Genomic DNA, 24,778 nt, shown 5'->3' on the forward strand with positions numbered 1-24,778 from the left:
ATTGGATGTTTTACTTCTTCGTCAGGACATTTCTTTCATTTTATGCATCTTTTATCTATACCGGCTTTTTTCTTTTAGACGTGCCGGTAGGGGAGGGGGAGATAAAGGGAGGATTTGTTTCTCGGCTCATGCTCCATGCATGCCCCTACCCACCCACTAGCAATCACGGTCCTCATTTCCCTCTTACCGAGGCCTCCGTTGCGCATTTTGCTGGCGTCTTGGCCGACAGGAATGGGCGAAAGGAACTCCTCGACGATATTTTGAAGGGTTCTAAAAGAATCGAGCCTCTTTGATGTCTGTCGGAGCCTGGCAGCAGTTGCAGAAGCAAAAAGGAGTGCCGCTGCTTACATAGGAATTGGTAGTAAAGAAACACACACACACACACACACACACACACATATATATATATATATATATATATATATATATATATATATATATATATATATATATATATGAGTGTGTGTGCGTGTACATATGTACACATGTATACATATATATTTTTATAAATGTATATATATATGTACATATGTACACATATATATATACATATGTACATATATACACATGCACACATATATACATATATATACACATGCACACATATATATATACGTATATATATATACATATACATATGAACATATGTACACATATATACATATATATATATACATATGTACATATGTAAAGATATATAAATATGCATACATATGGACATATGTGCACATATATACATATATGTACATGTGTACGCATATATACATATATACATATACATACGTTCATATATACACACATGTATATATATATAAATATATACATACAAACATACATATACGTATATATGGATATATACGTATACTATCTAGCCACCTGACATATATACGTATATATACACATGTACATGTGTACACATATATGCATATATATATACACATGTACATATATATATACATATGTACACATAAATACATATATATACATATGTACATGTGTACACATATAGACATATATACATATACATACATGCATATGTACACATATATGCACACACACACACACGCACACACACACACATATATATATATATATATATGCACACACACATATACGTATATATGGATATATAAGTATACTACAGGGTGGTCAAAAAGTCAGGTAACATTTTAAAGAAAAACGATATGAGCAATACACGTATATTTAAGTACCATACATTGAAATATAAAATGAAACAAACATCAAATATGTTTATTTTGTTAACTTAAATCTTTCTTCAAAATGTTTAGAATTGTTCCCCTTTTTATTCCTGATTGGCGTGCCATATTTCGTGATGATGTTTTGGGGGTTTCATCCACAATTGCCTGGACAGTAGCAATATTCTCATCAGACCGACCGGTTCTTGGTCTTCCTGACCGAGGTAAGTCAACAACAGAACCGGTTTCATCAAATTTCCTATTTATTTTAATTACATGCTTTCGTGTTACAGTAAAGCCAGGAAACAATGTAGAGAACTGGCGAGCAGTTTCAGCAGCATTTTTATTGTACTGAGTGTACAATCTTACAATAGCAACCTTTTGCGGTGTTGTTAACATTTGGGTGGCCATTATACCTGAAAGAAAGAAGAATATAAATGACACAACACATAGATTTAAAATTAAAGTTTATATATTACACTCAAATATTAAAACGAATAGAGATTATAATGGATCATATTGTTTTTTCTACCTTTAACATGTTACCTGACTTTTTTGACCACCCTGTAGCTAGCCATCCGCCATTGCCCGGTCGTAAAATGCGCTTAAATATGATATTTTGGTACTCCTGCAGTATTTTACCCACCGATTTCACGATCTTAGCCGAGCGTTGATCGACATCCGTCGGAAAACGCCGGAACATGGCGAGCGGTACGATACTCAATCAGCCAATCAGGGCGCTTCAAACGAACGCGCAGCAGACGAATAATTTTCATTGAAATTACACACATAGCGTTTCATTTCAGTTATTTTATTGTTCAAAGTAAAAATACACAGCCTTTCATTTCAGCTATTTAATTTAGCGATATAAAAAAAAAAAACCGAGAGCTGTTGGAAACATATTTATGCGAATTTATGTGGAGACAAAAATTTGGACACAACCCTTTTGTCTCCATAATAAATCAAATCGCGGAAGGCTACCCGGTTGGGAAGAAGCTTCTTTCCACATCCTCTGAAAACCCTTTGCTCCCTACTTTGCCTCTACAGATAAACAGTAATTGTTGTCCCCCCCCTACAAACATTACTGAAAAAAAAACAACAAAAAAACATTGTTGTTACTGTTTAATAACGTTTTGTTAAAAACAAACAAACAAACAAAAAACATTGAAGTGTTTATTACTGTTGCTTACCCCCCCCCCCAAAAAAAAAGCTATCGGAAAACAAAATGAACCAAAAAAAAAAAAAAATATTCAACAAAATAAATTTATTTTACTTTAAATAAACTTACGGTAAGTGTTTGTGATTTATTTTATCCAAATTTTTTGTATTAATTTTATCCATTTTGTTGTGTGTGTGTGTAATGTTGTTGCTATTCACATACTTTTAGCGTTCTTGCACCGTAGCTCCGAATTCTCGGCTTTCGTCGGCGTTAACGCCGAAAGCGTTCGTCAACGCTCGGCTAAGATCGTGAAATCGGTGGGTAAAATACTGCAGGAGTACCGATATTTTTATTAATGCAGATTTCTAGTGGGAAGACGACTTTACCAGGGCCTAAAATACGCTTACATATGGTATTTTAATTTGTCCAGTATTCGTATGTATTATTATAGAATCGTGATTTCAAATGTAAAAAGAAAAAAGTTATTTGGGTGACATCAGCTAAAATCAAAACCGAAACGAAAACCGTAGCATTTTTAGCTGGTGGCGTTACCACTGTCCCAATGTGGTGTACATATGAACTGCTTCAAAATTAAAAACTTAAAATAAACGAAGTTGAATGCACAAAATGTATTACGATTTATTTTTTAAATTTCGACCCATTTTAAACCCCTTAAAATCTATTTTAACCGGCTATAAACCCATAAAAGAAAGTCCGTAAAAATGTTTTAATTATTTGAGGCCCCTAACCCCGCTCTGCGACTGTTAGTTTCGGAGGAGATAGAATTTGAAAATATGGAGACAGACAGGCAGACGTATACCCTTTTATATATTAGATTCTACTGTGCCTAATAAATAGTTATGTGTTCAACAACGTTTCGTTTTTATTGTAAGATTTCTTCTGGGTGAGTGAAATTAAAAAAATAAAATAACAGTACAATATTTGAAAATATATATTTTGCTGTAATTAAATAAATTACTTTATTCTATTATAGGCCGAAAAAATCGTTAAAAATTAAAAAAAATATTATAGCGTTAGATAAGAGAGTAAGATTTTTTAAAAGTCATATAGTCATTAATATATTTGAAATATAAATATATTTAGAAAGATGCGATGTAATTTATATTCTTTTGACATCAATATGGACGTTATAATTCAAGTATACGTGTGTAACTAAAACCCAATGAGTATATTTTTTGTTATGTAATTTATTGATTGATTATATGTATTGATTATTACAGGTGTTTTTTATGGCGTGAGAAAATTAATCTGTGTCTAAATAAAATTAAATCATGTTCTTAATTATGTATACACACACACACATATATATATATATATATATATATATTTACATCCACACACACACACACATCTATAATATAAATATAACCTCTCTGTTTAAATGTATGTATGTATGTATGTACGTATGTATGCATGTATGTATGTATGTATGTATGTATGTATGTATGTATGTATGTATGTATGTATGTGTGGATGTATGTATGTATGTCTAAAACATTCGACAGCTGCGACGGATTTTCACCAGATCGGTATCGTTTTGAAAATTAGCTAAAAACAATTGGCCATATTTCTACAGGGATAGGTCGCTTTTTTCGCCGATGTTTTCGAAAGTCATCCCCTCTTTTCGATTGACTAGCATAAATTTAAACCTACGCCACTTCCGGTTTGGCGATGGGCGCAACACCAAAGACGTCACTTTTTTTAAATTTTTATTTTTAGTTTTTTTTCCCCCACGTTCTTTTCCTCCTTCGAGGTATGAGTTCGAGCCTGCCTGCCTACTACCACTTTTTTTTCTTTTTTGCTCAACACACACTTCAAAACACCCAGGCAACGCCGGGCAGCCAGGCTAATATATATATATATATATATATATATATATATATATATATATATATATATTAAGTAATGTGATTTATAATTTAAAAATTAAAAACAAAATTTTTAATTTAAAAATCAAATTTTAATTAAATTAAAAATCGGTTTCATGAGAAGGAACAACAACAAAGTCAATTATCTGTACGATCGTTTCGGAAATCCGTGCTTTTTATTTGTGGTATACAATAAAATAAAAAGCTATAGCAAACATCTAAATGACTACTTTAAACACAGTTCCTGATTTCAAAAAAAGAAAAACTAAAAGATTCATCTGCTTTACTTTCAATGCTAGGTTTATTTTTGGTGTCTTTTAAATTCAATAGAAATCCTCCTAAATTTGCTGATGAGGAGACCGTGCTTACCAAAAAAACTATGTATAATTGTTCTACGTGACTTCATGTATACCACAAATAAAAAGCACGGATTTCCGAAACGATCGTACAGATAATTGACTTTGTTGTTGTTCCTTCTTATGAAACTGATTTTTAATTTAATTAAAATTTGATTTTTAAATTAAAAATTTTTTTAAAAATTTTTAAATTATAAATCACATTACTTAATATTGAATTAGCTCTAGGACATTTAACTATCGAGCTTATTATATATCTAAATTACAACGAGCATTTCCTGTATTTTAATTAAACTAGTAATTTCACTATTACATTAAAATACACTTAGCTCTTTAGACTATTATTCTAATCTCCTTTAAATTTATATATATATATATATACATATATATATATATATATATATATATATATATATATATATATATATATATATATATATATATATATATAAAGTAACGTTGAGCATGGTCAGTATTAAAATCGGTGACCATTATGGAAAATCTAAATGTAGTTTCCGTTTATCCAAGCATTATTACCAGATGCCCCGGACTTCTTGCCACTGGACTAACGCCGTGCCTATTCAGGAGAGGTGGAGTTGGAGATTGCGTAATCCTTGTCTCACAATTTCACGCGCAGCTAACCTTACAGGGGTTATCCATTATCTTTAGAGATTAAACGGAGGCAGCATACACACACACACACATATTTTTTTTCGCGGTCAACGGCCAACTAGCTCCGTATGTGTGTGTGGGGGTGGAAAGGACTCCTGTAAGCCATGGTAAAGGCAACCTTTCTCGGAGAAGGAAATCTCTGATTTAAAAAAAAAAACATAAAGCGGGAGACCAGTACCCGCATTAAGCTCTTGTTTTTTGCTGGATCTCAACATTTTGAACCGAGAGAGAGACTTAGCTGTTGTTGTACAAAGCTTAGACTCTGTAACATCATCTGTGTATAGATACTCCCTCAGGCATTTGTCTATAAAAGTGGTTCTGTGGCGATGGAAAGGTTGTGACGCGTGGAGACTTGAAATGCTGGAAACATGTAATAATTGATCTCAATGACCATCTTCAGTGTCATGCCTGATTGAACGTGTGAATTCACCGGTAGGACTAAAAAAAGTCATTTTGGGCTCATGGACTTTAAATGTCTGAGGGCGTGGCAGTCTTTTGACAATATATATATACATATATATACATATATATATATATATATATATATATATATATATATATATATATATATATATATATATATAAGAGCAAATAGTTAATAAAACATGTTAAAAAACACTTTGAAAAAGAGTTAAAAAACATATTTAATCTGAAAAGGAAACACTTAACAAGTGGATAGTCGTTAATCCACGGAGTTTCGAAGAAATACGTTCCTTCTCATCAGAAGATAGGATTTAGCAAAATGCGGGATCGGATTTTGCATACAAAAGTATTTGATGAAACTGGAAGTAAATCAAAGATCTTACTTGATAACAAAAAGTGAAGCAGTGAGAATATGGTGAACAAAAGGGTGATTTCAAAGAATGAAGTTGTCTGTCTGTATGCTGTGTGTGTATGTGCCTGTGTGAGGGTATCTGTATGTGTAAATTTCCCTGACAAAGTACTCTGTCAATTTTACGTTTACAGATTCGAGATTTGACATAAGGGTTATTGAGTTTTGGGAAAATCTTTTTAATCGGTTGGTGGCCAGAAATTAGGCTTTCAAGAGGTTAATGTTTTGAAAACTCTAGCAAACTCCTCCGCTAATTTTGGGTCTAAATACTTAAAATTTTACTTGTAGGCTATTTGGATATGGGTCAAACTTTTAAATTTGATCTCAGCCCAAAACAATAACTGTTAAGTGGTCAAAATTGGGGTGAAAGTTTTTTAAAAAATGACTTATGTGGTCTCTATCAAATTACTCAGCCAATTGTATTTGAAATTTTACATAAAATGAATTCAGACATAAGGCAGGCTTTTGAATCGGTTTTTGGCCTAAAATTTGGCTGGCAATAGGCAAAGCTTAAAAGATTTTACATTTGCGGTCTCTAGCAAACTATTCAGCCAATTTTGTGCCTAAACATTTCAGATTTTACATAAAGGATATTCAGACATGCAGCAAGCTTTTTAATCGGTTTTTGGAAAACACTTGGCTGGCAAGAGAGCAAAGTTGAAAGAATTGACCTTTTTATACTCTACAAAACTCCTCCGCCAATTTTTGGTCTAAATACTTGAAATTTTAGATATAGGTTATCTGGACACGAGTCAAACCCTTTAATATATATACGCATATGCACATAAAGTTATGAACAGTGCATAGGACCTGAGCAAAGTCGGGCTGAACTGCTATATATATATACACACACACACACACACACACATATATATATATATATATATATATATAGAGAGAGAGAGAGAGAGAAAATAAATTTCCATTATTTTCATCATATATATATATATATATATATGTATATATACTTGTACATACATCTATGTACATCAATAGCATATATGTATATATACATATATGTATTTATACATGTATAACATATATATATATATATATATATATATGTATATATATATATATATATATATATATACTAGCATGGGTACCCAGCGTTGCCTGGGTTGACATGAAGATCTGTTTGAAACACATCTGTATACTAATCATTTTCATCATGGGCAACGTGGAAACCCCCATAACAAAAATAAAAGAACGGATGAAAACATGTAAATGTAATCGCCCAAAAAAAAAAGTACGATTTGATTACTTAAGGGGGCAGTTCATCAGGAATTTGTTTGTGTTGGACTTGAAGACATCCAAATTGAATTCGGGGGGGGGGACAGGCAAGCGGCAGAGAGTTCCATAGCCGTGCAGTTCTAAGAAAGAAGCTTTGTTCATGGAATCTACGTTTTCATTTAGGCACGGATAAAGAGTGGGGAAAATTATTGACAGTGGTTTCTGCTAGTCAGGTATTTTTTGTGAAACATTGGCGGGGGGGGGGCAGAGAATGGAGCCCAGACGAGCACTTTTCATGGAAATAACGATAAAACAGAGACAGGCTTGCAACGTCTCTTCTGTGGGAGAGAGGTTACAGGGAAGAGAAAAGGGCATCCCCCACCAAGCCACGAAGTCTATTTTGTACTCTGTCAAGACAGGATAGACTGTTTTTAGCAGCTCCTGCCCAGATGTGGCAGTAGTACTTCATTCTTGGTCGTACTTGGCTTTTATACAGATAGAGAATTGCATGATTAGTGAGATATCTTCTGGAGCAGTAGAAGGATCCCACCATTTTCCCAGCGACCTTGGCCACAGACTTGATGTATGTGTTCCATTTCATATCAGGAGTAAAGGTCAAACCCAGAAGCTTATCAAAACATGGGGCCTCCCCTAGACGAGAGCCATCTATTTCAATCGATGCCAGATGGGGATCAGAGCGTTTATGATGTAATGATAGGAGCTTGGTCTTAGATGCATTAAAGGTAACCAGCCACCTCTTCCCCCACTGAACCACGTGCTTTAGATCTGAGGAGAGTGAATTAGAGAGAACGTTGCCATTTACGGCCTTTGATGTGTTGCCATAGATGGTCGTGTCATCAGCATAGATGTCAACAAATGATTTTAGTATGTGTTTTGGGAGATCATTGATGTAGATCAAGAAGAGAGTTGGGCCCAGTATGGACCCCTGAGGGACTCCAGGATTAATACTGTGGGCCTCTGATTTCTGCGAATCAACCACTACTCTTATGAGCCTGTCAGAGAATGATTTATAAATAAGTTTATAATGAGTATATAGCGTACATACATCAATTATGACGCTTTTTGACTATTCGGACAACTGTTCCAATCTGGAGTGTTATCTTCACAGCGTTTCGTCCGATGTGACCTGCGACCTTCTTCAGGTGTATCTCGTCGAACCTAGGAATCTGTTGAATTCGGCAAATCGCACTAAATTTCGAGAAAAGCATGCCTTCGTTCCGTCAGCCATGACAGTGTTGAAGTCTTACGTAATTCGCAATTGTATTTTGAGTGGATTGAACGCACTGTGGATTGAACTTTCAATATTCGGACGAGTATAACCTCTCGATACTCTTCTAGAGGTTGATAGTTCAATTCTCAGTACGGGTGATATTACGAATACAAGTGAAATAACTTTATTTGCTTCACCACGAGAGCAATTTAGACACAAGGTCGTTTTTAAAGGGGGGGCACCTCCCCCAAGAGGGCACTCTGCCAGGGCCCAAATAAATAGCAATTGTCTGATATGAAGGGTTGCCCCCACATTGTCCAAAACTGATTACTTTAAGTGCAACATCTGAATAACAGATACTACACTTTAATCTTTACTGATCTTTACGGGTACTCCCGGGCCAAGAAGGCCGGGAGTACCCCGTCATGGCAGGAAGAAATGGAAAGAGAGCATACTACCCTCGTAGATTAAATAAAAATTCCGTGCGACATTCCGAGTTCGACAAGAGACTCAGTGAGAAGGTCGAAGGTTACATCGATCGAAACATTTTTTTTCTTATTTTTGTCTCATGTGTGTTTGTTTGTATTTCTTTTAAGGAAACTCACAGTTAATCAAGGATGTGTTTCATGTAAACCTATTCAAGTCGCTTCGATAAGCACGGGATAAAATATTAACACCGTAGAGAGATGTACGGTGGGGAAGGTTGTTGGAAGGTGAGTGTTTGGGGGCTGGAGTTGATATCGGGCGCGGTTGGGTGCAGGGGGTATGTTCCTTCATAGACGAATTTACGATTCCGTGTCGTCGACGATGTTTTTTTTTAATTGTTTATTTTATTTTATTTTTTTTTATTTATTATTATTATTATTATTATTATTATTATTATTATTATTATTATTATTATTATTATTATTATTATTCCTTTGCCCTAGGTATAAATAAATAAAATTCAAATAAACCAAAGATGCGCACACGATAAATAATAGAACAGGTGCGTCTCTGTTGGAACTAAGACTCCAATCTCACGCAATAGCGTACGCGTACACGCACACGCACACGCACACACAGACACACACACATACATACACACATACAAATATACATAATCGAGTTTTTCTCGCTCCGACATTGGTATTAAGAGCAGATTTTTTTCTATTTAGAAATTATTGAAACGGACGTCTTAATATACTCAGTCATGGATATGCGAGTGACCAGTTTTAGTTAATCTATATATTAATACGATATATTACATCGGGGCCGTTTAATTATTATGTAATCCGATATCTTGTCATAAATAATTTTACTAAGAATTCTTCATAAGTTGTTTTGGTTTCGATTATAGCTGATGGAATTTAAGTCATCTATTTTTGTAATAAATAATTTTATCAAGAATTCTTCATAAGTTTTGGTGTCGGTTTCGATTATGGTTGAAGGAACTCAAGTGTTATATATATATATATATATATATATATATATATATATATATATATATATATATATATATTGCATAAGTTTTTATTTCGGTTTCGATTCAAGCTAATGCACCCAAATCATATGGCTAAATATTTTTTTCGTTTTTAAAATCCCAACTTCATCATATATAAAAATCGATAGAACATTAACTCTATAATAATATATACGAAATCTGCAAGAATTAAAATATCATATTTAAGCGTATATTATGACCGGGCTTTGCCGGGCATTCGTGTTAGCTTAGATAAATACTTTTGCAGTTTTAATAAAAAAGCTACAATAATATCCTAGGTTTTCCATTTACACTGAACATCTACAGAATGCCAACATCAATATATTACATATGAATGAGTATCCTGTGGAATCTCAACAGGTCCCGCTAGTCTTTATTAATTAATTTGCATATTCCACAGAAAAATCGGCGTTCGTAAATTAAATGTTCCTTTCCCTATAGTTTCTTATTAAATGATTGGTTTCATTTCACTGACTTCTATTTATGCACAGTTTCTACATTCTGCATAATTGCGTAGCCTTTACGATTAAAACATTCTAACAAATATATATTTATATATATATGTGTGTGTGTGGGGGTGGGTGAACGCGTGTGTGTGTATGTGTGTATTTATAATTCCATACTAATATTTTCCAGAGGCAAACTAACCAATGAAGTTTAAACGACGTTAATATAAATGTGCTCAATAGCGAAGTAGAGCAAGATATATTTTCTATTTATTTTTTACAGGACCGTTAATATGTCGCTTCACATTCATGAGCATGTTTCTGTCAGCTAGTTATAATTAACTAGAGATTTCTTCAGGCAGTATAGTTTATGGAAAACTTTGTCCGAAATTTAAATATCTGGCGTACATATTTTTTTTAGTTTTATTCTTAATAACATGTAATGTGATCTCCTCATAAAAAAACAAAACATTTATATCAGTGATATCGCCTGAAGAGGTCTCTAGTAACCAGCTGACTGAAACGGTCTCATTACTGTGAAGCAAATAAAACATACACACACGCACACACACACACGTATATATATATATATATATATATATATATATATATATATATATATATATATATATATATATACGTGTGTGTGTGTGTGTGGCACTATTTCTTTGTGCCACTGTTTCTAACAAACTCCGCAGCATGACCGGGTGGTTATTTGGCCATGTGCGTAGAGATACAAAGAAACGCCTTCCAATAATTCCCTTTCCTAGAGCTCTCTCTCTCTCTCTCTCTCTCTCTCTCTTTCCTGCACGACCACCATGAAGTGAAGACGAATATTCTGTCTCTCCGTAAATGGAGGGAGCACCCCCTCCCTCAATACTAGTTAGGTTAGTTAGCTTTGAAAAGCCTATTATCCAGTTTTTTAATTGTTAAAGTTTTTGTAATATATATTTTGTAAAATAAATAGTTAACATTTCTCATCTATATTACAATTGTGTCGCGCGTCGTCTTTCTTGTGTCTGCCATAAATGTCTCAATACATGTCTTAAGTCGAAAGGCGGCCCTGAGGACAAAGAGATGAAGATTCCCACCAGAATGCCACCAGGGTGAAGAGATCATCTTGAGAAAAGAAAGGAGCCACACCCAGATCCAACATCTCAGGTATGAGTTTCTTCTTGCTACACAGACCCTAATGACTGGCCCATCTTCATATCTTTATGAGACCGCTTTAAGACATTTACTATAACACGTCTGTCGGTCACACCTCAGTGACTGGCTGATAGTGGTATATATATATATACTACACAACCCGTGACCCATTGGGTCAGTATATTAGATTAGCTATGGAATGGGCGTGACACTTGTGACGTAAAGAAAGTAGTTTTTTTGACATAACAGAAACATTTCTATGAAAGTATATTAAAAATGAAAAAAAAAGAATATAGATAGATTTCTATGAGTCGTTCCTTTTATAATTGCTTTTTTTTTTTAACTTACAGCCATTGAATTATAAGTGGTTTGCCATACTTAAAGGTAAATCTGCACTATTCAAATTTGGATATATCGTTTAATTTAAACGCGAAAAAAAAACAATTGGGACGCTGAACACGTGCACAGTAAAATAATACGTTGTCAACGGGTTAAAGTTGATTTATTTGTAAGAAAATGGCGACAGTATACTTGTAATACAGAATAGTTGCAAAACACACTCAACCTTCCCATATTAAATAATAATTTCAAAATAATAACGTTAATATTTCAGTGCGCAAGTCAAATTCTACAAAAGTAGCGATTTGTGTTTGTTTGTTTACGCTGTTATGGGTTTATGTTTATGTCCACATGCGCAACCGGAAGTCGTAAACCGGATGTTGGGTTACAACACTCTTTACAACGTCATTTGAGTTATATATATATATATATATATATATATATATATATATGTATATATATATATATATATATATATATATATATATATATATATATATATATATATATATATATATGCATACTTCAGATAATAAAATTCAATATATCTTCCGGTATGCAAATCCAGTGATTATTGGTCTTAAAAAAATATTATTAAATTTAATATTATATGAGACAATCCCAGCTAAATTTTAAAAAAATCAGGATTTAGCATGGATTTTGGATTTGAAGTTCACCATCCTTTTTTTCTGCATTAATATCTAATTTCCCTTATTCTATGTATCTTAAATGATTTAAAAACTTTAAAAGCTTTAAATTTTCTATGGTTATTGCCTTCAGCAAATAAGCTGAAAACCATTTATAACATTTGCTAATATATTTCTATATAAATTATTTTTTTTAATATAATTATCTACTTACACGTGCTTCATCGTCTACGACTCATCAGGGTGGCTGAATCTAGCGAGATTCGAAATCGGGACCCCACAGTAATGAGCCTGGCCTTTTTATCCGCCGGTTTATCTAGCGAGTGTTAGGATATATCGCTATTTATTTAGATGTAATTGGTTGTTGTTTTGCGATAAGTTTTTAATTATTTCAATTATCTACGAAAGGGAAAATTATTCCCAACTCGCATTTAGGTAAAAATTCACTTTCGTGAATAAATGAATTCATTCAAAACCTATCGCAAAAATAAAAACAAATAACATATATATATATATATATATATATATATATATATATATATATATATATATATATATATGATAATTGCTGAATATTTCCAGATGATTGCCTTCACATTGAGTTCTTCCTATCTTGTCGACCATGCCATCTCAAATGACTTTTCATGCCCATAGCAGATTTGCACATCTTGAAGTAGATGTGACATACAATTTGAGCAATTTCCATCGAGTTGACTTCCTCTGGAGGTTGAAAGGTATTCCTATGAGCAATCACATGTCTTCTCAGACCAGCAGTAGACTTGCAAACTTTGCTGCATGTTAAACAGATCGTTTGGTTCGGACTAATAAGTGCAAAGTTGATCTGAACAGGAGTTTTGTGCGACTTAAGATGGTTGAGGCAGCCAGCTTTTGACAAAAGCACTCGTTCACAAGTGTCGTATTTCTGTGTTAAGACCATCAATTAAACCTTTGCGAAGCTCTCGTTTCGGATGGATGTGGGCCTGCTGTCTTTTCTTCAAAGCATCACAACTTTCACGTACAAGCTTTCGCCAGTTCAGCCTTGGCAGATTAAATTCTCTCCACGTGTCTATATCGATTTGTAAGACTTTCAAATTATCCTTTGTAGAGTCCCTGAACCTCTTCCTAAGCTTGTGGTGACGGCGCTTGCCATTTTCCAGCTCCCCATAAAAAATTTATTTTGGCAGCCTACAATCTTTCATTCGAACCAGGTGGCCCACCCAACGCATGTGAGATCTGATTACAAAGGTGTTAACACTAGAGCAACATGCTCTCACAAGGACTTGAGTATCGGGTATTTGTGCTTGCCACTTGATGTTTAAGATATGTCTTAAGTATTATTGGTGAAATCGTTTGAGCCATTTAATGTGCCTTTGATGCAGTGTCCATGTCTCCGATGAATAAAGCAGTGTGGTTAGCACACATGTCTTGTAAATTCTTCTCGATATATATATATATATATATATATATATATATATATATATATATATATATATATATATATATACTAGAAGGCCGCCCGACGTTTCCCGGTTTTAAAACAAGCATAAATATTATATTTTAATTCACACAAAAACTGGGAGATGTGCATGCGAGCATTATGTTTTTTTTTCTAAACAGTTTACTTCTTGTAAGCAAAAAAATAAAAAATAAAAATAAAAAAACTCGAGCTGATATATAAGCCAAAACCTAAAAACAGTGATTCAAGCACGATTATTTAGGTCTGATTAATCTTTAGTGGTTATTTAAAACAAAATTTAATATTAGCCCACGGAATTTGTCACGGAAACGATTCACGTTTTCGTATTCGTGAAACAGACGACAAATGCATGAAAACCGATTACAAAGTTTTCAACCAGTCTGAATACCCAATATACCAAATTTCATGTCTGTAGATTAGAAATTCGTTGAACATGTAGGTTGAGAAATGTCTTCAATCAATGAGTGAATGACATATATGTATATATATATATATATATATATATATATATATATATATATATATATATATATAGTAAGTTATAAAATATATATGGCGATTAAGCTACACTGAATATTCCGCATTTCATCCACTCTAGGACTATTCAGAGTGGATGAAACGCTGAATATTCAGTGTAGCTTAATCGCCATATATATTTTATAACTTACTAACTAGCTCTTCCTACGTGTTGAACACTTTTCGAGTAAATAATTAAAGTTTACCCATAAATTTATACTTTCATATATTAATTTTATGTGAGGAAATGAAGTAGTTAGATATATATATATATATATATATATATATATATATATGTGTGTGTGTGTGTGTGTGTGTGTGTGTGTGTGTGTGTCTGTAATGAGAGGTAATGACCTTGAAACACGCGTGTACGTAGATTACTGTTTAAAAAAAAAAAATAAATAAAAATGTTATATACGTCCAAATTAAAAAGGGCGACTTTCTAAGTAAATAAAAAAATGAGCTCCGAGGCGAAGCGAATATTAACCGTATGTATCGCTTGAAAAATAACAACAATAACAATATATATATATATATATATATATATATATATATATATATATATATATATATATATATATATATATATATATATATATATATACTGGATCTGCTTGGTGGCACAAAACCAATCACTTTATTATTATATCAATCAATAAATCTATTTTGACATAATAATTAAGTGATTTTGATATGATACTTAAGTGATCGATTTTTTGCTACAAAACAGATACTGTCAACAATATCAATATTTTCAGCTAAATTTAGGAGCGAGTTTATATATATATATATATATATATATATATATATATATATATATATATATATATAAAGTGAACGTGTCTGTGTGTGTCTGCGTGTCTGTGTACATTTCCCTATGCAATAAGTTTGTCAATTTTAAGTCTACAGACTCGAAATTTGATATACAGGGTACTGAGATTTGGAAAAATCTATGTGATCGGTTGTCGGCCAGAAATTTGGCGATTAAAGGGTCAAAGTACAACGATTTGACTTTTGAGAACTCTACCAAACTCCTCTGACAATTTTAGGTCTAAACACTTGAAATTTACGATATCGGTTCATTGGTCATGGATCTTATTTAATAATTTGATTTGAGCCCAAAACAATAAATTTTAAGGGGTCATAATAGGGGTCAAATTTAAAAAATACAGGTTTTTCTCTCAGCATACACCTCTAAACACCCGGGCAACACCGGGCACACATGCTAGTATATATATAATATATATATATATATATATATATATATATATATATATGAATATATATGTATAATATATATATAGATAATATATATATATAAAATATATATAATATATATATATAACTACTTAATTTACTCACACAAAATTAATATACAAAAGTATAAATTTATGCGTAAACTTTAAGTATTTACTTCAAAAGTGCTCAATACGTTGGTAGAGCTCGTTAGTTGTAGTAGTTAGAGCCTGAAGCGTCCTAGAGTGGATGAAACGCGGAATATTCAGTGTAGGTTAATCGCCATATATATTTTATAGCATACAATATATATATATATATATATATATATATATATATATATATATATATATATATATATATATATATATATATATATAAAGTAATGTGATTTATAATTTAAAAATTAAAAAAAAAAAAATTTTAATTTAAAAATCAAATTTTAATTAAATTAAAAATCAGTTTCATAAGAAGGAACAACAACAAAGTCAATTATCTGTACGATCGTTTCGGAAATCCGTGCTTTTTATTTGTGGTATACATGAAGTTATGTAGAACAATTATATATAGTTTTTTTGGTAAGCACGGTCTCCTCATCAGCAAATTTAGGAGGATTTTTATTGAATTTAAAAGACACCAAAAATAAACCTTGGTGTCTTTTAATTTGCTGATGAGGAGACCGTGCTTACCAAAAAAACTATATATAATTGTTCTACATAACTTCATGTATACCACAAATAAAAAGCACGGATTTCCGAAACGATCGTACAGATAATTGATTTTGTTGTTGTTCCTTCTTATGAAACTGATTTTTAATTTAATTAAAATTTGATTTTTAAATTAAAAAAATCTTTTTTAAAATTTTTAAATTATAAATCACATTACTTAATATTGAATTAGCTCTAGAACATTTAACTATCGAGCTTATCATATATCTAAATTACAACGAGCATTTCCTGTATTTTAATTAAACTAGTAATTTCACTATTACATTAAAATACACTTAGCTCTTTAGACTATTATTCTAATCTCCTTTAAATTATATATATATATATATATATATATATATATATATATATATATATATATATATATATATATATATATATATATATATATATATATTGTGGGGAGTGTACGCCATAACAATTTTCTTGTGAAAGAGTTTCGTCACCATCGTCATGCATACCTGCCACAATCCAATCGTACACACAATCTGCGGAAGTTCCTGCGACGCAAACGCAAATCCCTCGAAGCGACAGCGAACTCCCCTGACATGTGTCTCTATTTTCGTGTAAAAGACAATTAACATTCCAAGAAAAATCTCAAATTGCTTTCGTTCAAAGATTTCACACAACAATTAAACCTTCCGCTTCATTCTCTTCTGAAAATAGAAATTGAAACAAATAGAAAAAAAGGAAACAAATTTTGTTTTTTTGCAAAAAAATTCAAATAAAGAAAAAATCTACAATACTAAATGAATATTTATTTTTAATTCCCGAAACAGAAAACAATCGATTTGCTTTCATGTACGCAAATAAGTAAATAATACGTGATAAAAATTAAAGAAAGGGAATCAATTAAATAATTAAATATAACAAAGGAAAAAAAGCAACAATTTCTAAATTTGTTCTTGCATTAATCAAGGTATTCAAGATTCAATTATCACTAATCCAACACCCGCAATACACACACGCACACACACACACACACACACACATATATATATATATATATATATTTATATATATATATATATATGTGTGTGTGTGTGTGTGTTGATTGTTTGTTTTTGCTAGCGATACTTGTTGAATGACTTCAATTATTTTTATGGAAGTGAATTTAACCTATATATATATATATATATATATATATATATATATATATATATATATATATATATACTAGCATGGGTTCCCGGCGTTGCCCGGGTATTAGGAGGTGTATGTTGAGCAAAAAAAAAAGAAAGAAAAAAAAGCCGTCAATTTTTTTAATTTAACTCCTATTATGGCCCCTTACCATTTATTGTTTTGGGCTCAAATCAAGTTATTAAGTTAGATCCATGTCCAACGAACCTATAACAAAACTTTCAAGTGTTTAAACCCAAAATTGTCGGAGGAGTTTGGTAGTGTTCTAACAGGTCAAATCGTCGAACTTTGACCCCTTAATCGCCAAATATCTGGCCGAAAACTGATCACATAGTTTTTACCAAATTTCAGTAACCTGTATTACAAAGGTTTCCCCAAATCTCACTACCCTGTATATCAACTTTCGAGTCTGTAGACTAAAAATTGACAGAGTTATTGCGTAGGGAAATGTACACAGACAGACAGACACACAGACACACACACAGACAGACAGACAGACGCGTTCACTTATATATATATATATATATATATATATATATATATATATATATATATATATATATATATATAGTAATTTATAAAATATATATGGCGATTAAACTACACTGAATATTCGTGTTTCATCCACTCTAGGTTTCTTCAGGCTTAATTGCCATATATATTTTATAAATTACTAACTAGTTCTACCTACGTATTGAGCACTTTTGAAGTACATACTTAAAGTTTACGCATAAATTTATACTTTTGTATATTAATTTTATGTGAGTAAATGAAGTAGTTATATATATATATATATATATATATATATATATATATATATATATATATATATCCCTTTTGTGTTAGTTTTCTTCTCAAAATGTTCTTACAAATTAAGGGGCACACTACTAACTCTTTAACTTGACATACATGTTCCATTAAAGTTCTTTATCTCTCAAACACTGAATTAGTAAAGAAATTGAAAACATAATTTTCCTCTCCCCTAATTTATTATTTTTATATGTCGTAATATATCTAACGTTTTCGTCTCTTGGTCTTACTGGATTACAGGACAAGAATTTATCTAGTCTGGTGAAGTATCCAGCTACGTAATTGAGGTAACATTACCTGGAGAAGGTAAGGTAACGTAAGCATTTATGTGTTGTTTAAAGATAAGAGAAAAGAAAACAGAAGTCTTACTGTGTGTGTGCGTCGGAAGGAGTCGGGCGAGATCAAAGATGGCGCCCATTTTTTTATGAACGGTGGTCTCGTAAAGTCTCGCGAAATCACTTTCCACACATGCAAATGAGGGGAATTACAGGCTGTATAAAAGCAGCTCAAGTCGAGAAGTACGGTAGTGAATCCTTGATTTTGACGATTGTCGATCCTAGTACAAATTGCTGGATTTTGAGCCACGTGTTTGGTGGTCGGTTGCTACAATTTTTCTCGAATTGAAACCAGAAGAAAAAGCAACGTGTATAACACAATTTTAAAATTAGTGGATACCATTACATCGAAATCAAATATAAACAGCAGAACACCGATGGCAATAATAAAACTTAAAATAGACGAAAAAAGAAATATAATTTGGTAGACGCCACCTTATAACCAAATGGTAAAAAAAAAACTGTCTTAAATCTCATCGAAAAACACTTCACGAAACAATTTTTTTACAAGATGGTCACCACTTATTAAGGCCCGGAAGCCACTCGGGATAAGGGTTATTGCGTGTACAATAGTTAGTGTTTAGATTTGATAAAGTGTCTTATTTAAGGGGCAGTTCATCAGGAATTTGTTTATGTTGCACTTGAAGATATCCAGGTTGTAGTCATGTGGGAAACAGACAAACGGAAGAGAGTTCTAAGAAAGAAGCTTTGTTCATGGAATCTACGTTTTGGTTTTGGCACAGATAAAGAGTGAGAAAAAATTTTTGACAGCTAGACGGGTGTTTTTCATGAAAGATCGATGAGGGGAAGGGTCAGAGTTTCGAGCTCAGACGAGCACTTGCCATGGAAAAAATGATAAAACAAAGACAGGCTCGCAACGTCTCTCCTGTGGGAGAGAAGTTGCAGGAAACAGAAAATGTCTTCCCCCGCTAAGCCACGAAGCCTATTTTGTACACCGTCAATGCAGGATAGAGAGTTTTTAGCAGCTCCTGCCCAGATGTGACAACAGTACTCCATCCTTAGACGTACTTGGCTTTTATATAGATAGAAAATTGTAGTGAGATATCTTCTGGAGCGTTAGAAGGATCCTGCCATTTTTCCAGCGACCTTGGCAATAGATATGATGTACGTGTTTCATTTCAGGTCAGGCGTTTTTACTTGCACAACTAAAGACTATCATATTGTTGCTGCGAAAACTTAGAGAAAATGATTAAAGCACATCATAATAATATCTTAAATTAAGTCAATAAGAAAGTAAATAATAATAACATTAATAGAAACTTGACTATCATAACTACAACAAAAATAACACAGAAAACAATTATTAGGAATAATAATGACGAAAATCATAATTATTTATTTTTTTGATTGCATTTTAAACCCAAACAAGGCACAGTGCCGCTTTGATGTAGAGAAGGGAGTACTACCTGGACATAATTGCAAGGACACTGTGTAGGGAGTTTAGCAGCAAGATGACTGTTTACATAAAACTTGAATTTCTGTGAGCGATATCAGCGATGCATCTCTTACAAGAAAACCAAAATTATTACGGGGTGTAGTCTCTTTCTTGAACTTAATACCGTTTAGAATAAGTCTAACCAGTAAAAGCATATTCAGCTAAGTAGAAAATGAACACTTATGCGGGTTTAATCTAGTCTTAAAATAATATCTCCAACAGAACGGTTATAAAATGTGTTTTACACCAATATTTATTCAATAGTTGCTCAGTTTTCCTACCTAGCAAAAATGGACACGTTATTCATTGACGAGCTTTCCATGGACGAGTTTTTAGTGGACGAGTCTTTCTAAATTTATATATATATATATATATATATATATATATATATATATATATATATATATATATATATATATATATATATAGTAATTTATAAAATATATATGGCGATTAAGCTACACTGAATATTCCGTGTAGCTTAATCGCCATATATATATTTTATGAATTACTAACTAGCTCTACCTACGTATTGAGCACTTTTGAAGTAAATACTTACAGTTTACACATAAATTTATACTTTCGTATATTAATTTTATGTGAGTAAATTAAGTAGTTATATATATATACATATATATATATATATATATATATATATATATATATATTGATTTAAAGGTTAGGAGGGGTTTTTGAAGCATGAAAAACGATGTTACTTTTTGTATTTAATGTTTTTATTGTTATTTTTTTATATTTCTGCTCACAAAAAATTATCGAAAACCGAAAAAAATTATATACATATATATATATATATATATATATATATATATATATATATATATATATATATATATATATATATATATATATAAATGCAACTTTGTGCCTGTGTGTAAGTTCGTTTCTTGTAGACTCCGAAAAAGTTGAACAAATGTTCTTTAAACTTTACAGAACTTTAGTGTATAAGTCTGGGGTAGATCTTCGTTAAGTTTTGTCTGAGAAACCATCGATAATAACCGATCATCGAAACCGTTGTTTTAATTTATCTATCATCAGTAAACCCATTTTTGCATGTCGTCGCTTAGCAACAATGATAGAATAACACGCCTTGAAAATTCTACTGTGGGTAAGTTGATAACGTGCTTTTTATGTTTTTTTTTTGTTTTTTTTTTTGCATGACCTGGTCTGTATATTCAAACTCCGCACATAATTATTTTTTTCATTAACTGCATTTTTTTTTCATTAACTGCAAAAAAAATTTATAAGACCTTAAAATGTACGTGTTATTTTTGTTGTTTTTTTAAAAAAAATCTTTTTTGCATGACGTGGTCTATAAGTTCAAACGCCGCATGTATTTTTTTTAGTGTTTTTATCGTTAACTAGATGGAAGTTTGTATCTATCTCTTCTCTATCTATATATCTATCTTCTACTTATATATAAAAAGCAATTTATCTGTGTGTGTGTGAGATCGTTCACCACGGACTCCAAAACAACTAGGCCAGTTTATTTTAAAATTTCACACACATGTATCTTATGCGCCTGTGATTGTTTTCTGATAGGTTTTGTATCGGAATGCCTCTGATACATATATATATATATATATATATATATATATATATATATATATATATATATATATATATATATATATATATATATGCAAGTGCTTCTGTTTTATGTTTTGATTATAGCCCACCTCCCGAATATTCTAGATAGCGTTTTACTTCCGGATGGCTTTTATAGGGATAAGGGTTAAGAACGGCTTTCTTTATGCGAAGAATCACAAGAGCATGTCAGTTGCTTATTTCCAAAATAGTAAAATGCTTCGATATTCCAATTGTTGACATTTCTCAAACGACAAAAAAAAAATCTAACAACAGACCAACAAAAAACAAAAATAAGGCTGCCACTAAACCCTATTCTCACTCCCAGAACAAGACCGTGATACTCCTGCTTCCACCTGTCTTTCATGGCGCCATTTAGTCGCCTGTTAAAGACGGTCTCTATGTTCCTTAATGACGGTCAAGTTAGCGCCACCTATCCGTGATGCTTCGTAATTACGAGGTCATAATGTTGCACAGAAACGATTTGGAGTTAAACGCCACCAAGACGATTATTGAATTACCGTCTTCGACGCTCAATCAAAGAGGCTATCACAATCCGACCGCGGGAACACACTCGCCGGCGAGATCAAAGAGAATTCGTCACCAGCTTAGGCTCAACGTCATTACGGGAACAGCAAGGGAAGTCAGGGTATCCCCACACCTACGATACACGTCATCCTAAACGCTCATAACGCTTATAATATCTCATACACATTTGGGTTTTGTGAATTTTTCAAAAATTCTTCTCGAGCGAGTCATTGGCGCCGATCACGCAGGATTTTCTCTATTTCTCTGTTGTGATGATGATTTCTTAAAGTTGTTCTAATTTTATTTATTTCTATTTTTTTACTAGTTATATTTTTTCTTTTTTGTTTTTTTTATCAATCTCTGCGTCTTTCTCTCTCACTATGTAATGTTTCATCTTTGCTTGGTTTAAGCTGCATCATTAAAGTCTATTTCTCTCTCTCTTTTTTTCTCTTGCTCTCTCTCACTCTCCCTCTCTCACTCTCTCTCTCTCTCTTAGTTTTATTTATTTATTTCTTCAATCTATACTTGTGTCTGAGCCCGATTATCCAAATATGTAGGTCTCTCTCTCTCTTTCTCACTCTCTCTCCGTCTCATTCTTTGTCTCAAACACACACACAAACGTATTTGTGTATGTGTGTTTGCGTGTGTATATACATATATATATATATATATATATATATATATATATATATATATATATATATATATATGATTAGTTTGTGTTGGAAAAAGAATTCCAGCAGAGTGCTCAATTAAAAGGAAAATCCAAATTGTAAGAGCGTATTTATATTTTGTGTACAGAAAGTTGTTAGTTGAAACAGATCATTGGTACCGTCGGTTTCAAGCCCGATAATAAGGCCCGTTTAAGGTATCCTTATCAAGCTCTCTTCTCTCTTTAGAGACGAATATTGGCTGAAGAGAGCTTGATAAGGATACCTTAAACGGGCCTTATAATCGGGCTTGAAACCGACGGTACCAATGATCTGTCTCAACTAACAACTTTCTGTACACAATATATATATATATATATATATATATATATATATAGAGAGAGAGAGAGAGAGAGAGAGAGAGAGGGAGAGGGAGAGATAAGGAGAAAGAGAGAGGGGGGAATTAGACCTGAAGTCTAAAGAGCAGAGTTTATTTTAATGTATAAGTAAATGTATTAATACTTTGAAAAGAATACAGTTCTCATTGTACTGTAGATATATAATAAGCTCAATAGGTATAGATATTCTAGAGCTATATTAATATTGAGTAAAACGATTCATAATTTTGAATTAAAAATCAGTTTCAAAAAGAAAAACCAGCAAAATCATCTAGATTTGTTGATTGCGGTTGATTTTGTTTGTTTTTCCTTTTGAAACTGATTTTTTAATCACAATTATGAATCGTTTTACTCAATACACACACACACACACATGCACACACACACACACGCACACACATATATATATATATATATATATTTATATATATATATATATATAAGATAAAAATTACAATTAAATTTACCAAAATGATCCAAGATGGTAAAATTAAAGTATATTATGAATATTAAAGAATTAATATTATAATATATATAATATATATATAATAGTTATCTCAACCAGATGTAAAAGCTCGATAAAACCAAATAGGAGATAGAGCTTATAATATATATATATATATATATATATATATATATATATATATATATATATATAACATAAAAATGCGAACATGAAAAGTAATATGGTTAAGATTAAGCTTAGAAAAATAAAAGGAATTAATGATAAAACTGGAAAAGAAAAAAACATTTTCTAGTAAAAAATACAAATTGATACCGTATAATATTGCATCCAGCATTATGATTTTCTTTTAAATTCAATTTTACATTATATATAAATTCTTAACGCTGCAATATTTTAAGTTATTATTTTATTTCATTTTTTACGAGAATATCTTGTCTTTTTCTTTTCCAGTTTTATCAACAAGTCATTTTACTTTTCTAAGCCTAATCTTAATCATATTACTTTTCATGCTCGCAATTTTCAATGAAAGCCATGATTTTTCCAGGCTTTGCTTTGAAACAATTTTTTTTTCGTGTTCAATATTATACGCATTATCAGCAATCTACGAAAAAATTATTACCAAATTTACATTGACTAAATTAAAAAAATCAATAAAAGATGTAACTCAAACATAAATTAAATTAACAGAAAGGACAGACAAAACGGAGAGCAACAGAATTAACGGGCGACGTCGTAAGCGAAATATTGTCAGCCCTAGCACGGCAAAGAGATTCACTTTTGTTAACTTTCTCTATATAACCC

The 24,778-nt window shown here is 31.9% G+C and overlaps 1 protein-coding gene across 1 annotated transcript in view; it reads right to left on the reverse strand.

The window, feature by feature from the left end:
• Window positions 1–1,259: 1,259 nt before the first annotated feature.
• LOC145258068 (protein GVQW3-like) overlaps window positions 1,260–24,778 on the reverse strand; it is a 91,080-nt gene continuing 67,561 nt past the window's right edge. Inside the window, exon 2 of the mRNA XM_080115796.1 lies at window positions 1,260–1,612. Within this exon, the coding sequence (XP_079971922.1) occupies window positions 1,260–1,612 (353 nt within the window). The remainder of the gene's footprint in view (window positions 1,613–24,778) is intronic.

Source organism: Euprymna scolopes, chromosome 33, assembly GCF_053919585.1.
Source record: "Euprymna scolopes isolate OS-2025 chromosome 33, ASM5391958v1, whole genome shotgun sequence".
Taxonomy (NCBI): Eukaryota; Metazoa; Mollusca; class Cephalopoda; order Sepiida; family Sepiolidae; genus Euprymna; species Euprymna scolopes.